The sequence below is a fragment of the Salvia hispanica genome, chromosome 4 (assembly GCF_029641045.1).
Source record: "Salvia hispanica isolate PSC_SH4W2 chromosome 4, Shi_PSC_v1, whole genome shotgun sequence".
Classification (NCBI taxonomy): domain Eukaryota; kingdom Viridiplantae; phylum Streptophyta; class Magnoliopsida; order Lamiales; family Lamiaceae; genus Salvia; species Salvia hispanica.
The window spans coordinates 43998707-44014718 of NC_142695.1; the positions used below are offsets into that span (position 1 = coordinate 43998707).

General features: G+C 37.8%; 3 protein-coding genes across 3 annotated transcripts; all 3 read left to right on the top strand.

Moving 5' to 3' along the window:
• The first annotated feature begins 878 nt into the window (after positions 1-878).
• LOC125195785 (Leucine-rich repeat transmembrane protein kinase) lies at positions 879-7328 on the top strand. The gene is made up of 25 exons (XM_089056725.1): positions 879-999; positions 1081-1218; positions 1295-1469; positions 2223-2294; positions 2443-2511; positions 2606-2677; positions 2813-2884; positions 2989-3060; positions 3293-3364; positions 3464-3535; positions 3618-3689; positions 3770-3841; positions 3933-4004; positions 4114-4179; positions 4293-4349; positions 4437-4475; positions 4564-4616; positions 4684-5075; positions 5157-5352; positions 5432-5575; positions 5673-5791; positions 5869-6079; positions 6151-6391; positions 6468-6618; positions 6701-7328. Exons 2-25 carry the CDS (start codon positions 1113-1115, stop codon positions 7043-7045), a joined length of 3012 nt encoding a protein of 1003 aa, XP_088912851.1. The 5' UTR covers positions 879-999; positions 1081-1112; the 3' UTR covers positions 7046-7328.
• An 842-nt stretch (positions 7329-8170) lies between these two features.
• POR (C-CAP/cofactor C-like domain-containing protein) lies at positions 8171-9546 on the top strand. Its single transcript, XM_048095975.2, has one exon. The coding sequence runs from the start codon at positions 8284-8286 to the stop codon at positions 9310-9312; it is 1029 nt and encodes a 342-aa protein (XP_047951932.1). The 5' UTR covers positions 8171-8283; the 3' UTR covers positions 9313-9546.
• A 1003-nt stretch (positions 9547-10549) lies between these two features.
• Positions 10550-14616, top strand: LOC125192653 (Peptidase C13 family). Its single transcript, XM_048090275.2, has 11 exons — positions 10550-10765; positions 11181-11222; positions 11347-11491; positions 11775-12004; positions 12137-12194; positions 12369-12446; positions 12600-12688; positions 12813-12894; positions 13241-13429; positions 13535-13683; positions 14241-14616. The coding sequence occupies exons 1-10, from the start codon at positions 10617-10619 to the stop codon at positions 13679-13681; spliced, it is 1209 nt and encodes a 402-aa protein (XP_047946232.1). The 5' UTR covers positions 10550-10616; the 3' UTR covers positions 13682-13683; positions 14241-14616.
• Positions 14617-16012: the final 1396 nt, after the last annotated feature.

Sequence of the window (16012 nt, forward strand, 5' to 3'; positions counted from 1 at the left end):
TCGTTGGAGGATAATATTAAGAAATTAAGTATTCCTATATGACTATTAGATAATTGAATTCAAATGTTTTTATATAATGCAAATTTTGTAGAAACTCAAATTATGATATGGAGTATCTTACTAAATTATTGGCTAGCGCTTAGAATCAGAAAATAATGAGAATTGCAAAATTAGTGCATTGATTTGAAATGTTCAAATCTTTACTATACTAGTGAATTAATTTGATAAGTGCATTAGTTTGAAAATAAGGGTATATTAGTCTATATTATAATTTGGCTTATGTCAAATTGACATAGGAATATTATGTTTTGGAGATATTATGTCTCTAAATCATCACTCCATATAGATATAGAGTACGAGTTTATCCAAATCAAATCTCGCAGAATAATTGCAAGCAATGTTAGGGGAATGCATTAACTTTGCTATATGTATTTCCAATAAAAAATTTACAAATATTATATTTGTTTATTTATTATTTATCTATTTTTTCATTTATTAGCATATTGATATTGATATTGATATTTATATTGGTCGTCGGTTAATATTGATATTTGAATATTTCATTACCACTAACCGAAATTGATAACTGATTAATCATCTCTACTTTATTTAATGAATTTCCACCTTTTTATACTCGTATCTCAAAGTATTTATACGATGCAGTATCTTAAAAGATTCATTACTAATTTAAATCATACTTCAACTTTACTTAAACCCGATGCTTAAATGTAATCTAATGTTATTTGAGGCTTGGAACAGTGACCTCCACCCTCCCTAAAATAAAGCCATACACATACGGTCGGGTTGATTGTGATGGAACAAAGAGAATTCTTCGATGAAGACAAATGGAGTATTAAAAAGTAGAAATGCAAGAGCTAGCTGACAATATAAAATTCCAATCCAACACCACCATCACTGCTTTCTATTCTACACCTCTCTTTCTCTCTCCCGGCGCAATTCAATTGCCTCTCTCTGTCTATATATAGATGCGTCTTACATGTATTAAATTACTCCTTCAATTCCACTATTGGTTGAGTTTCTAGTTAGTAACGGAAGCTGAAGCTTCACTATTCCATGCAGATTAGATTTTTATTGCTACTCACTTCGTAATAATGGGGAAAACCAGATATTTCAAACTTTTCTGCTTCATCTTGATTGCCTTTGCCTCCACCACTTTGTGCAGCTCAGCACCCAAGCAGCAGCTCCACCAAAATGAAGGTAATCTCAACCAACACGATTTTGGGGGAGCCCAGAAAAAAATTTAGTATTTTTTGAGTGGTTTATTGGATTGCAGTGAGGGCTTTGAAAGAGATAGCGAAAAGATTGGGGAAAAAAGACTGGGACTTCAGCACAGATCCCTGCAGTGGAGAAGGGAATTGGAGTATGCCTGTCACAGTGAAAGGCTTTGAGAGCTCTGTCACTTGTGATTGCTCTTTTCATCAGATGTCTACTTGCCATATTGTTAGCATGTATTCTCTCTTTCTCTCTCTCTCTCTCTCTCAAGTTTGCTTTTTTACATCTGCTTGTTAACTATTGGGGACTGTCTGTCTCTGTGGTTGGAGAAGGAGCTATATACATGGAAATTTTTCTTGTTAGTTGTTTGAATTTTCATGCATACAATACAAATTTACAAATGCAATCTGTGTGTGTGTTTGTGAGAGTGTGTGAAAGTATTACACCGCAGGAGATCTAGGGGAGGTCATAGAAAAACGTGTTGACCGAAAAAGTGTCAGTCAACGCCTGATGAGTCGGCAGTTGACTTTCTTACTGTTTACTTACTTATCCAGCTGTCATTGGTGGGCTGAGGGTCCATTTCCATTTAATGAATGTAAAACATGTTTTACTGTATTTTTTATTTTCTAAAGCAGCGTGGAGTTTATTGAGTGTGTCTGTGTAGTGTGGACTGAGTTGTTGACCAAGTGAATGTAACTTGAAACTGATGAAAACTGGGGAGTTTTGATTGGCTGCTTGGTGTCAAAATTATGAAACTTTGATAGTGAAAAAAAATGATCTTGCTATTTGGTTTGCAAGTTCTTGAAAATTCAATGCTGATATAGGAGATAGATTTGATGGGACAAAGAATTAAAATGCTTATCAACTAACAATGGTTTTCTAGTTTTAAAAACTGCCATATCATGCATAGTACATAATGATTTCTGCTGATTCTGCATTGTATGTTGGTTCATAAAAAATTCTTATTTTGCTGTGCTATGCTGCTGCAGAGCTTTGAAAGCACAGAATTTAACAGGAGGTGTGCCATCAGAGTTTTTCAAGTTTCACCATCTTAAACGCTTGTGAGTTTCATCACTAGCTCACATCCAACTAGTCTAGAACTGCATTTTGATCTGTGTATGCTTGAAAAAAATTCCTAATTCAACTTGTTGCTTTAATTAGTGATGGGGTTACTTCTCGACTAAAATCTTTCCTTCTTTTATTGTGCAGGGATCTTAGTAGGAATTACTTCAATGGCTCCATACCTTCTCAGTGGGCAACATTGACCTTGGCTGATCTGTAACTCTCCCGGCTCCTCTTTGATAATACTTCAACTCTTAGGAAAATGTATCTCGTATTCGTATATGCTTAATTTTTTGGTTCGAATTTGCAGCTCCTTTATGGGAAATAGATTGTCTGGTCCATTTCCAAAGGTTATTACCAAGATGACCTCCCTCGTCAACCTGTATGACACGATTCTCTTCTAATATATTTTCCCTAAGATCTTCCAGTAATTCTTGAATTGCTATGGTGTTTTCGTTTACATTAACATTTTTCATTAAAATCTGTTTCAAACTGATCTTGAGGATTTCATGCGCAGGAGTCTTGAAGGGAACCAGCTTTCTGGACCCGTTCCTTCAGATATTGGACAATTGGTCAATTTACAAAAGCTGTAAGCCTTTTTTTCACTCGTTTTGGATTCCACTAACTGATATCTGCTTCCAGCTTCCATATTTTAGTTAGTTGTTCTGCTTATATTTACGCCTCTTTTTTCAGTGTGTTATCTTCAAATGCATTCACAGGAGCTTTACCAACGGCATTGGCCAAACTGACCTCACTACTTGACATGTGAGTCCACTTATATTGTTTTCAAATTTCCTTTGGTTTGAGCTGAACAATAGCACTTGCGTTTAGTGAATGAAAAAGTCCTGTGATTCTACTTTAACAGTTAGTTATTGGCAATGGTACATTTCTATTCGTTAAATTTCAGCATTTATATACAGTTATTCAAAGTTGGCTTGTTCGATTCTTTTAAATATAGTTGTTTCTGAGTGTGACGAGTGTCGATGCCTTATTTTAGGAGGATTAGTGACAATAACTTCACAGGAAAGATCCCCGAGTATATCAACAGCTGGAAAGATGTTCAAAAGCTGTAAGTTGCTGCAGTAGCTACTTTCCTAGTTCTGAATTGCATGATAGTTAACTTTGAAGAAATGTAAAAGAGCAAGATCTCCGTGGTTAACTTTTGCAGGCACATGCAAGGTTGCTCTCTCGAGGGCCCGATTCCTTCTTCCATATCTTCCCTAACGAGCTTAAGTGACTTGTGAGTGACTAAACATTGTTTCACTCAATTCTTTCTTCATGTATGAGTGCATTAATCTTTCCCTTCATTTTTCGACTTTCAGGAGGATTAGTGATTTAACAGGTGGGGAATCAACTTTTCCCCAACTAAGCAAAATGAAATCCATGAAAGTGCTGTGAGTTTTAAACATTTCCCCTCAATCTTGATGATATTGTGCTTTGATCTACGATCACTCAACTCGATTCTTCTATATAGGATACTCAGAAGTTGCTTGTTACATGGAGAGATCCCTCCATATATTGGAACCATGGAAAAATTGAAAAATCTGTGAGTATTACTACTATAAGCATATCTTGCTGCCTGATCGACTCTTCTCGTTGTTATGAACTGAAATATTGTATTGCGTTTGGCAACGCAGGGACCTCAGTTTCAATGATTTGACTGGAGAAATTCCTGAATCATTTGATCAGCTTACAAAAATTGATTTTATGTAAGTACTTCTTATTCTTTTTGAGTTCTTTTCTATTTCGACTGATGCACCCTTTATTCCTTACTTCACGGGCAAATTGAGGCTCAACCATCCCCATTTGTTTTGCTAGGTTCCTGACGAGAAATAGACTCACAGGACGAATTCCAGATTGGATTTTACAGAGAAACAAGAATGCGTGAGTGCTTCACATCAAGTGCACATTTGTTTCATTTCAGTTGCTATCTACTTTCTCATATTGCTACATTAGTTACATTGCTTCTCATACTAATCAAGCTATTTCACGTGCAGTGATCTCTCGTATAATAATTTCACATCTGGACCAATCGAATGCCCGAGAGGGAGTGTGTGAGTATCTTCATCAAATTCCTTCTTGATCTTTCTATGATTTTTGTTTTGCATGACATCCTAACATCTTCTGCTAATTTACATCAGAAACCTGGTGGAGAGCCTGTCAACACACTCTGATAAATTGTAAGCTGCATCTGTTTTTATCAAATCTTTTAAAAACCAATAGCTTTCCAGAACCATGTCAATAATCTCGATTTTTATACCTTTGCAGTGTGCATCCATGTATGAAGCAAGAGTTTCCTTGTTCTGATACAAAAAATCAAGGCAAGTATTTTTTTTTTCTCGACTATATGAGAGCTATAGTTAATCATATGAATCTATCGACCTACAGAGAATTACTCGTTGCGCATCAATTGTGGTGGCAAGGATGTAGATATTGCAAATGGCACCACATACAAAGCTGATTCGGAAGCTAGAGGTGCTTCAATGTTCTACATGGGGCAGGCGCAGAACTGGGCGTTTAGCAGCACGGGGAACTTCATGGATGATGATCTCGACTCTGATAACTATGTTGTCACGAATGTTTCCACGCTTTACAACACCGCCCCGCCAGTATCAGAGCTTTACACAACTGCACGCGTATCTCCCCTCTCCCTGACCTACTATGGCCTTTGCCTCCTGAACGGGAACTACACAGTGACACTCCATTTCGCGGAGATTGCTTTTACAAACGACACTTCATTCAACAGCCTTGGGAGGAGGATATTTGATGTGTACTTGCAGGTAAGTGCATATATATGGCATTGACATTATCTTTACAAAGATGGAAGTTTTATGAATATGCACCACCACGAATGAATGCAGGGGAAGCTGGTTTTGAAGGATTTTAACATTGCAGAGGCGGCTGGTGGACCAGGAAAGCCCATTATAAAAAATTTCACCGTCTCTGTGACGAGCCACACTCTCAAAATCCATCTTTACTGGGCAGGAAGAGGGACTACAGGCATCCCCTTTCGAGGAACTTATGGCCCTCTGATATCAGCCATATCAGTCGATCCTAGTATGTTATCGACTCTTATGTCAACAGCGTCTACTAAAGGAACCGAATTAGAGGATGTTGATCTCTTATTTTGCTGCAGACTTCAGACCCCCGGTTCATCACAAAAGGATCAGTTCAACTTTGTTGGCTGGAACAATTGCTGGAAGTGTTTGCCTTCTAGCTTTGGTTCTAGGCTTCTTGCACAAGAAAGGCTATTTAGGAGGCAAATCCACTACAGATAAAGGTAGTATTGTTTTCTTAAAAAACTGGACTACATAATTTCACTTCTTTTAATGTGAAACATGTGAGTTAAGTCGAACTTATTATTGCTTCATGAGAAGAGCTTAGAGGCCTCGATCTACAAACTGGTATCTTCACACTACGACAGATCAAATCCGCGACAAATAACTTTGATCCAGCCAACAAGATTGGCGAGGGCGGTTTTGGTTCCGTTTTCAAGGTACTCTTATTTTCCAGCATTCACTGTGATCTCTCGTTTCGTCTGAAACATAAACCAGCTCCTCCTCTCCTCGACAGGGGCTGCTGTCAGATGGAACCATAATTGCTGTAAAGCAGCTATCCTCAAAGTCCAAACAGGGAACGCGGGAATTCGTTAACGAGATAGGAATGATATCTGCGTTGCAGCATCCGAATCTCGTGAAGCTTTACGGTTGCTGTGTCGAAGGGAATCACCTGATGCTGGTGTATGAGTACATGGAAAACAACTGCGTCTCTCGTGCTCTTTTTGGTGAGCCTCGTCTTCCAATCAACCAAGATTATGATGCGACCGGACAAACTCCTCATCCTCGTTTCTTACAGGGAAGGGCGCGGCTCAGAAGCACCTGCTGGATTGGCCCACAAGGAGGAAAATCTGCCTCGGCATAGCTAGAGGTTTGGCTTATCTGCACGAGGACTCAATGGTGAAGATAGTCCACCGCGACATCAAAACAAGCAACGTATTGCTGGACAAGGATCTGAACGCAAAGATATCTGATTTTGGGCTGGCAAAGCTGAACGAGGATGATAAGACTCACATTAGTACGAGGATTGCTGGGACTATGTAAGTTTTTGAATGTTGATGTGTTCTTCTAATAGTATGATTCCTTTTATGCATACTGAGAGCTTGCACATTGCAGTGGTTACATGGCACCAGAATACGCGATGCGTGGCTACCTCACGAACAAGGCAGACGTCTACAGTTTCGGCGTGGTGGCGCTGGAAATAGTCAGTGGTAAAAGCAACACCAACTACAGGCCCAAGGAAGACTTCGTATACCTTCTTGACTGGGTATATCATCCATCTTTTTTCTATGTTTAATGATTGCATAGAAAACGAAACAACGTCCTTAGTCAATCACTCTGTGGATCAGGCTTATGTTCTCCAAGAGAGGGGCAGTCTACTAGAGCTAGTCGACCCGGATTTGGGATCAGCATACTCGTCGGAAGAGGCAATGGTGGTGCTGAATGTGGCTCTTCTGTGCACGAACGCTGCCCCAACCCTGAGGCCGACCATGTCGCAAGTGGTGAGCATGCTGGAGGGTCGGACAGCTGTGCAGGATTTGCTGTCCGACCCGGGATTCTCGACGGCAGACTCCAAGTACAAGGCCATAAGAAACCACTTCTGGCAGCATCCTAGTGTGAGCCTTAGCATGTCCACAGATGCTTCTGATTCTTCCCTTTCAAATCAAGATAGAGTTGTGGATCCCGGAAGCTGATTATGATGCAGCAGGCAGCAGCTACACCTAGTAATTAGTACTAGTATTATAATTTTCCCAACCAACTGTGTATATAGAATTAGAATGTCTTGTGTTTTGTCTGCTTTCTTGGGTTTATGTATTCGACAGTGTATTGACTCCATAGTAGTAGTACTAACTATTTTATACTGGTGCAATAGTTGAAACATCTAGTAACACAAATAGGACTAGTCACAATATTTGCTGCTTGTGCACATTTTTGTAAATTACAATTTGTAGCTTTTGTACATTACCATTTTGATTATCCGGACGTGCATCATTAAAAGAGGCACACTTCGAATATAACTTCGAATATTATTAAAAGAAGCACAAAGAGTCACACTTCGAATATAATTAAAAGACGCACAAAGAGTGAAAGAGGCAAACTTCGAATATAAACAAAGAGTGATAGAGGCACACTTCGAATATAATTATGATTATGATTATGATTATGATTGAGCATTAGTATGATTTATAATTTGATTTATTATTTGTATGGCTGTAGTGTGCATCTGTTTATAGGGATGTATTAATATGATATAATAGTACTTTTTATAGTAACACCATGTCACTAATTTAGACCGTCAGATTTAAAGATCGTGTGTTTTTTAAGCTGCCACATGGCAGCCTATTTTAATTTAATTGGAAGATAAAAACGTTGAATTGCAAAATTGGTATTCTTTATTTTCAGTCAGTTATCAGCTTGCAATCTCACTTTATGAATATTGTAGTTTTACTCTATGAATATTGCAGTATTACGTGTGCAAAATTCGTAAGTTTTTTACCTTACCCGATTGTAGTGTTACTCTATGAATATAGCGTTGTTACGTGTCTGATAATTCGTAATGGTCTTTCACTTTATCATATTGCAATATTACTCTATAAATATTGCAGTTTAAATATTACCAAATTTATTTTTGATTTAAATTTTTGACAATTGACTAAACATAAAACTGCAATCCAAACTCTATTTCATCAATTCAATCCTAAGATCCATCTTATAGATCCAAGGGCTAGAATTAATGGTAGATTGTCACTTGTGAAATATGGTGGCACTCTAATGACCCTCTATTTATGCCCTTAAAATTTTTATAGTGAATTATACACAAATACAACAATTAAGCGCAAATAATTTGATAGGTACATTTCGAGTTCAATTTTAGAAGGAAAAAAAAAACAAATTTTTGGCAAGAGCTGCGGACTAGTTTCCGGCACGCGAAATGGAAGACAACGAGCAACCGTCGCATGATTCTGCCGCCGCCGCCCTCCAGCAGAAGCACGCAGCGATGCTGGAGCGTTTGGCGAACCGCCACCAGTCCCGCGCCACGGCAAAGCCCGACTCCAACTCATCCGGATCCACACAGTCGTTCCTCTCCCAGTTCTCGCAATCGAAGCTCTCAATCGACGCCCAAATCTCCCGGATCCGAACGCAACCCAACCCGCCTGAAAAGGCCGAGCTTGAGGCTATCTCCCTCGAAATCTCTGCCCTCGAGAAGCTGGTCGCGGAGCATTCCTACTTGCTCCCGCCCTACGAAGTCCGCAATTCCCTCACCGCCATCGCCCAACTCAGGCAAACCCTAGATGACGCCTCCGCGGCCGTCGCTCCGAAGAAGAAATTCTCCTTCAAGAATAAATCATCGAAGAAGAGCGCAGATCAGAAGGGTGAAGTCGTTTCTGAAGTGGAGGGCAGTAAGATCATCCCCAAATTGGGAAAGTTAGGGTTTATGGATTCGAGCGGTGCTCCCGGGTTCAGGAACAAGGATAAAGAGAAATTGGAGATGGAATTCAAGAGAGGCGAGGTGGATGGCCGAAATGGGGAGTTCACGCTGTCGAATTTGAGGGATTGTGAGGTGAGATTGAAGGGGTGTCTGAGGGCATTGTTTGTGGATAATGTGGTGAAGTGTAAGGTGTATGTTGGGGCGGTGATGGGTTCGGTTTTGATCGAGGGAGCGGAAGGGTGTGTGTTCGTGCTGGCCTCGCATCAGATTAGGATTCATAATGCTAAGAACTGCAGCTTCTATCTTCGGGTGAGGAGCAGACCTATAATCGAGGACAGTAATGGCGTTAGGTTCGCGCCGTATTGCTTGAGTTACAGAGGGATAGAGGAGGATTTGGCAGAGGCAAATCTTGACGAGGAGACCGGGAATTGGGCGAACGTGGATGATTTTCGATGGTTGAGGGCACTGCAATCTCCAAATTGGTCTGTTTTGCCAGAAGATGCTCGAGTGGGGATGGTGAACATTTCCTGAAAATACAGAAAAAAAATCAATAATTTCTCTACGTTTTGGTGGGGTATTGTGTGGATGAGAGTTTGGTGTTTTTAATCACTCCCATTTAGTTTTAATCTAAAAGAGGCACTTCTGTGTCCATTTGATTTTATTCGCAGATCAGTCTTCAATCTTGTGAGAAAAGATGAAGCTTGTATTTTTATGCAACAAGGTTTGTGTGCTTCCCATTTTTGCATTCAAGATACTTTTTACCAACTGGCCTAATTTATACCGCTATGTGAATTTTTGCCTGTCCCCATCTATGAAGCCAACAATGTCTCAAGTAAATTTGATTACTCATTAGGACAATCGGCAGGTTCTGGGCAAAATATAGCCATACGTGTAGGCTTACAATTTGTCAGTGGTTCGCTGATTTTGTACATCAAATAAAGAGGGCATGGTGGAAAATCCCTCTAATGTGTATCTTCCCAGATTTTGTGGAGTTTTGTAACCTCATCACTTGTAGCATCCAGGTTTACCACTGTGTGCGGCAAAACATGTCCAAATGGCCTGAGTTCCGATTCTTCCTCAATAGAGTGTGAAACTTTGTGAATCAAGCAAGTGATTGAGATTCATCAATTCTGCAGTAGCATGTGTTTTACTACTAATCAATTGTATAAATAGTTGAGATAAATTTCAGTTCGTGTTTCGGTCTTAATGAATTTCGACTTGATTTCCCCTTGTTACATGTTTTTAATCGGCCATTTGTAGAGGTAAAAAGTAATCTCCATCACGTTTTAGATAAATTCCATTCGAAAATTACCACCTCTTTCATTTTTTTTGGGTAGAAATTACAACCTCTTTCTAAGTACCACTTGTTGTAATTTTTTCTCCCAAAAGAAAATAAATAAATAAGTGAAAGAAAAGAAGGGTATTCTATTTTTTTATAATATAATCTAATTTTAAGAGACGAATAAGTGAAAATAATTTATATTTTTAATTGCAAGTAGGAGTATCCTGTCATTAAATGTCTCATATTTGATCGGAAATTGTTTGACTTTAAAGGAGTTTGACTTTAAACGAGTAGTAAAGTTGGTAGAAAAGTTATTGGAATGTGAGACCTATTTTATATATTGATTTTATATGTAAAGTCCATTTACTAAATATATTAAAAGTAAAATGAGAAATTTATTAGTGGACGGAAGAGAAAAAGGAAAAATAAGACATTTAATGGTGGACGGAGTATAAAAGTACTGTGTAATATGATAGGTTTAGAGGGTTAATTACACAAGAACATAGGAGTCGTATACAAGGCTTCGGAAAATATTTTTCGAACTGCACCTCAAATGGCGACATCATTCAAATTCAAGCCCTTGACGATTTCGATCCTTCTACTCTTCCTCTACAATGCAATCGCCTCAAGTGCGTCCGGTTCTTCTTCTACCACGATGCACACCAACAATTGGGCTATTCTTGTCTGTACCTCCCGCTTCTGGTATTGTACTTTTCTTGTACTCCACCTTTATCCCGATTTATTCGATTTTGGCTGAATTGCTGAAAATTTCTGGAGAATTTTGTTATGAAGGAACCTTAGAAATAGTAGGCGAGTTATTGGAGCTCTTACTGTATGGTTTGTTTTGTAAAAATTCGTAAAGGAATGATCTTTTGATAGGGAACATGTTGTTGGTAGATCAGTTGATAAGAAAAGACAACGACTTTCTTCGTGGCAACCATAAATGTTTACTGTATGACCGAATTACTGTTTTTAATTTTGAGTGTAAAGCAAATCGAATGCTAGATTTATTATCTATGCTGTTGAACTATTATAGTAGTGATTCTACATTGTTGTTATTTCAGCTTGTTCGTGTAACCAGCATTTAATTCAATTTTTCCCAAAATTTATCTTTCAGGTTTAATTATAGGCATATGGCCAATACTTTATCCTTATACAGGTAAGCAGGATCTATTCTTCATCCCAATGTGTGTGTGTTGGTTTTTTATTTGTTACTACTAACGTGTTAGGAAACAAATTATATAGTAGTAAATGATTTTGGCTTATAAACTCTTCGTGTTTAGAACGGTGAAACGATTAGGAATTCCAGATGAGAGGATAATTCTCATGCTGGCTGATGATATGGCTTGCAATGCTCGGAACAAGTATCCTGCCCAGGTCTTCAACAATGAAAACCACCGACTCAACTTGTATGGAGACAATGTTGAGGTGGGCTCAAACTTTTAGTGTGTAAACCCTTCTACTCTATTTTATGGGACTAAGAAGCAGTCACATGTTATGACATGAATTGTTATTAACTCTAAGACATTTCAGGGAAACTTAAAAGATAAACGTTCATTTTTCATTTATGCATTGCAGAACTTGTTTGCTTTTCCATGAACACTGTCATAAGAAGAGTATGCAATACAGACTGTTTCACTTTAACATTTCGATCTTTCCGCTCTGCAAAATGATACGATTGCTTATTCTGAAAATGTTTTGCAAATATTAGGTAGACTACCGAGGTTATGAAGTGACTGTCGAAAACTTTTTACGAATATTGACTGGGCGCCATGAAACAGCAGTTCCAAGGTCAAAACGACTACTAAGTGATGAAGGAAGTCATATACTTCTTTACATGACTGGGCATGGTGGGGATGAGTTTCTAAAATTTCAAGACTCAGAGGAGCTTCAAAGCCATGATTTAGCTGATGCAGTGAAACAAATGAAGGAAAAGCGCAGGTATCCTGATATCATATAACTAAGGAGTATTTAAGTCACATTTATTCCAATTATTTGCTTTCACAACATGGCCAAGAACTGGAGAAAATGGAGTTGCATAAATCATCTGCTTGTTTCTGTTATGGCTTCCAGATTTAAAGAGCTGCTGATAATGGTAGATACTTGCCAGGCAGCCACTCTATTTTCCCAGGTGAGTTATTGTTTCGGAAAGTGTTGCCTTTTGATCTTGTGTGTGTGTGTGTGTGTGTGTTTTCTATAGAGTGTTGCAACTTATCTCTTTTTGTAAGCACTATGAGTGAACATCGACTTTCTAGCTATCCTAGTTGTAGTTCGTATACTAATGGGTCTGTTTAATGTTCGGCAGCTACAATCACCTGGTGTTTTGGCTATTGGAAGTAGCAAGAAAGGAGAGAATTCATATTCACATCACTTGGACTCTGACGTAAGTATTGATATTTTACTGGCATCATGCTTAAGGGATGGTATTGGTATTTCTAGGAGATGTTATATTGCTATTACTTTTTATTCCTTGGGTAGTAAATGTACCTTCTTCAGGATTTATTGGTTTTGACTTTTATACTGTTTCTTCTTGCAGGTTGGTGTATCTGTTGTAGACCGATTTACATTTTATACTCTTGCCTTCTTTGAGAGGTTAAATATGTATGACAATGCCTCATTGAGCAGGTATACACCAATTTTGCAGGACCTTCTTATTTTGGATTTTTTGCTTTAGGATGAAATTCCAGTTTGGCCTATGATGTCTCCACTACTGATAATAACTTTTGGGTTGACCCACTTCATTTTGCAGTCTTTTCACTTCGTACAATCCAAATACACTGATGTCAACTGCATATTATCGAACTGATTTATACCAACGACGATTGGAGGAGGTATATAGAATATAGATACTGGTTTTCTATGTGTTTGTTCTTTTGGTTTTACTAGCATCGAGTGTGATATTATTCCATCTTCATTTAACGTGCATGTTGAATGCTGTATATTTGTTATGGTGGCCTTTTTCTAATCTACAAGTTTAAATTATAAAAGTCCTTAGAGGAACTTGCAGGATTTGGTGTATATAAATCTTGATTTGGATTTTTCAGAATATGCCCCCACCCTCTTACTATCTAAAATTAGATGAATTATGCATGACAGCCTACGAGGACAAGTATCTTTGTGGTCAAAATGCTATTATAGACATTCAAATAACTTTTTTTGCCCCACCTGCTGATGTAGGTACCAGTGACCAACTTCTTTGGTTCTGTCATGGAAACCATCCAAACGGATTCACCTTATCGGGCCTTCTCAAACCGATACTACAGGAAATCTAAAACTGAGATGCCTTCGGATCAATCTGGTGGGGGTAACCGACGAGCATTAGAAGATTCAGACATTCTAGAAGAATTGGCTGACTCTAAACTAAATGTGAGACCTCTACAATCTACATACTTACTGGTGCACGAAGGCTGAATTTTACTCTTATTGTTTTACCACCATAATTTTACTGAAAAGGAGGGATTTGTGTTGCAGGCTAAACAAGTTGGTTGCCCATTTACACACACTTGGAATACAATTCTGGGCCGGATGGAAAAGATTACACAAATAGATAATTTAGTTAACTGTGGTGTAGCATTGATGTTCCCAATTGTTGCCCTTTCATCTTGGCTTTCGCACTGAAGGTAAGAAACACCATATACCGACCACCCGTTCAGGGAACATTTTCTTTGAATGCCATATTGCACCACTTTTATATCTCATCTAAGCTCGACATAAGTCCTGCTTGCTTTATTCAGCGTGTTGATTGTTGCTCAAATGTTACAGCATAGCTTGGTTATGAATCTCGGTGGTCTCATCAGGATTCTGGATGCTATACTCCCATAATTATTCTTGATAAATCCTGTTCTATCTTCTTATTTAACACGATTGACTTGTACATTTTCCATGTGTGGTATTTCTGTTATGTTGCCTCTGTACATCATATACCTTTTTTTCACAGACAAGTGCTGCTTGTATAATTTGGCCTATATTTATATTTTTTTCTCCAGCCTTTGAAAAAATACTAAAAATACTCCCTCTGTCCCAATCTTTTTCCCAATGAAGATGACTCACTTTCCTTTTTAGTTGGTTTTCAATGTTCTTGAATTCATTTGCTCACCCTTACTCTTTCTTGAATTCAGTTCAGTGATGTCTTATTACTCCAATATGCAATTTGATCCTCCTATAATTGGAAATACAGGGTAGTGTAGAGGAGCAAAACTAGAAACACGATCTAACAGGTGCTGCGAGAAATTGCTTTCAACAAGGTTCAAGTGGAGAACTGAATTCAACTCTTGAAAAGTGACACCGAGTTTGGAGTCGTCAAGCTGGCTAAAGGCTTGTGGATCATGGCCATGCATATGAATCAGAGCTGCTGCTTTCTTCTTCTTCTAACACTCAAAGAAAGTTATGTGAAGTTTGTATACTAACACCACTTGTTAGAGTCATTTATACTGAAGAAGAGCAGTTGTGGATTTTAAATTTGATGGTTATCCAAAACTGTTGATGTATATGTACATTGTAACTGTTGAGTTATTGTGTTTAAATCTGGTGTAGTGTGTTCCACCGTCCACGTATGTATTGGATTTTGATGAAATGAAATAGGAGATGAGTTCTCAGGTAAAATATTGAAAAATAAATTAAGAGCTATATTTTGTTGGGACAAGGACAACCTATATAAGATTGGTGGGATTATGAATTGAAAGAATATTTTTTATTCAATACTGGATATTTTTATAAAACACAAGTGTGAACTGGGACAGCCATAAGAATTGAACTGCGGATAGTACTCCTACTTATTTTAAGAGCATCTCCAATGTCGGCTAGCCGATTCGCGTCGATAGCCGGTTGGCTAGCCGAACCATTGGAGTAGGCCAGCGGGAAATCGGCCAAAATTTCGGCGTGGGCTAGCCGATGGCGATGCGCTGGCCGCCATTGTGGCGTGCTGATCGGCCAGCGCTATTTTTTAATTTTTTTTTTAATTCTTTTTTTTTTAAATTTTTGAAAAACTATATAAACGCGATTTTCTCTATCTCTAAGTTTCTGTACAAGAGCAACATCTAGCGATGGACAACAACAACTAGCCCAATACAAAATTAAGACCTAAAACAGAAACATGTCATACCGTTCGGCTAGCGGCAAACTATAATAGATTCAAGGCATACTAACATTTTTTAATGTATTTTTTTAATAAATTAGTGAGGAGTAGAGTGGGGCGGTGGCTCGTGTGTGGAAGCCCAGATTTTTTTTTTATTATGCAATTTTTTTGATTTTTAGTTAATGTACTTTTTTTTATTTAAATAAAATTAATGAATTTTCCCTTATATGTCTTGTAAATTTAATTCAGTAATTTAATCGTAATTTTAATTCGATAAATGTAGTATATTTTGAATTATTTTTATTATAGGTAGCCTATGGCTAGTCTATGACTGACCTAAATCTGATGTGGTAGGTGGATTTTTAGTGCTGCTGACGTGGTAGGGAGAAAGAGTGACTGACCTATTTGCATTGGACAAAACCAACTAGCTGGAAATTTAGTACAGTATAGAATGTAAATATTAAAATCAATTAAGTACATATGCATGCACGCAATTAATAAATAGTATAGATCTAATTGGTCCCAAGTGGAGAAAGAATGAGTACTTTTTTTTAATTAATCAGAAGTATTGAATTAAAAGGGAATACTCATGAAATTAATCTCTGGAATACTTTTCGAAGGTAATTTGCTTAATTAATGAAGTGGAATATTTTATATATTTCATTTATTATATAAACAATATACTAGTAGTACTTTTAACTCGTTTTATTTACACTTATATAAGAATAAGATTTACATTTTATTTATTTTTTATTCAATTCCTTTGCATTTAAAAAAAAAATTGTATAGATTGCAGTCGTAGGAGTTCATACGAGTGATGAAGCAAAGAGTAATTGATTCTAGTCAATAAAGACAAAGCAACGACTGCGTCTCGG

Bases quoted from the DNA above. Each gene is read 5' to 3' on its own strand.
- LOC125195785 (XM_089056725.1), top strand. From the start codon at position 1,113: ATGGGGAAAACCAGATATTTCAAACTTTTCTGCTTCATCTTGATTGCC. The intron at 3,536-3,617 runs GTGAGTGACTAA...TTCGACTTTCAG, and splicing joins CTAACGAGCTTAAGTGACTT to GAGGATTAGTGATTTAACAG. The intron at 5,576-5,672 runs GTAGTATTGTTT...CTTCATGAGAAG, and splicing joins CAAATCCACTACAGATAAAG to AGCTTAGAGGCCTCGATCTA.
- POR (XM_048095975.2), top strand. From the start codon at position 8,284: ATGGAAGACAACGAGCAACCGTCGCATGATTCTGCCGCCGCCGCCCTC.
- LOC125192653 (XM_048090275.2), top strand. From the start codon at position 10,617: ATGGCGACATCATTCAAATTCAAGCCCTTGACGATTTCGATCCTTCTA. The intron at 10,766-11,180 runs GTATTGTACTTT...TTTATCTTTCAG, and splicing joins GTCTGTACCTCCCGCTTCTG to GTTTAATTATAGGCATATGG. The intron at 13,430-13,534 runs GTGAGACCTCTA...TTTGTGTTGCAG, and splicing joins TGGCTGACTCTAAACTAAAT to GCTAAACAAGTTGGTTGCCC.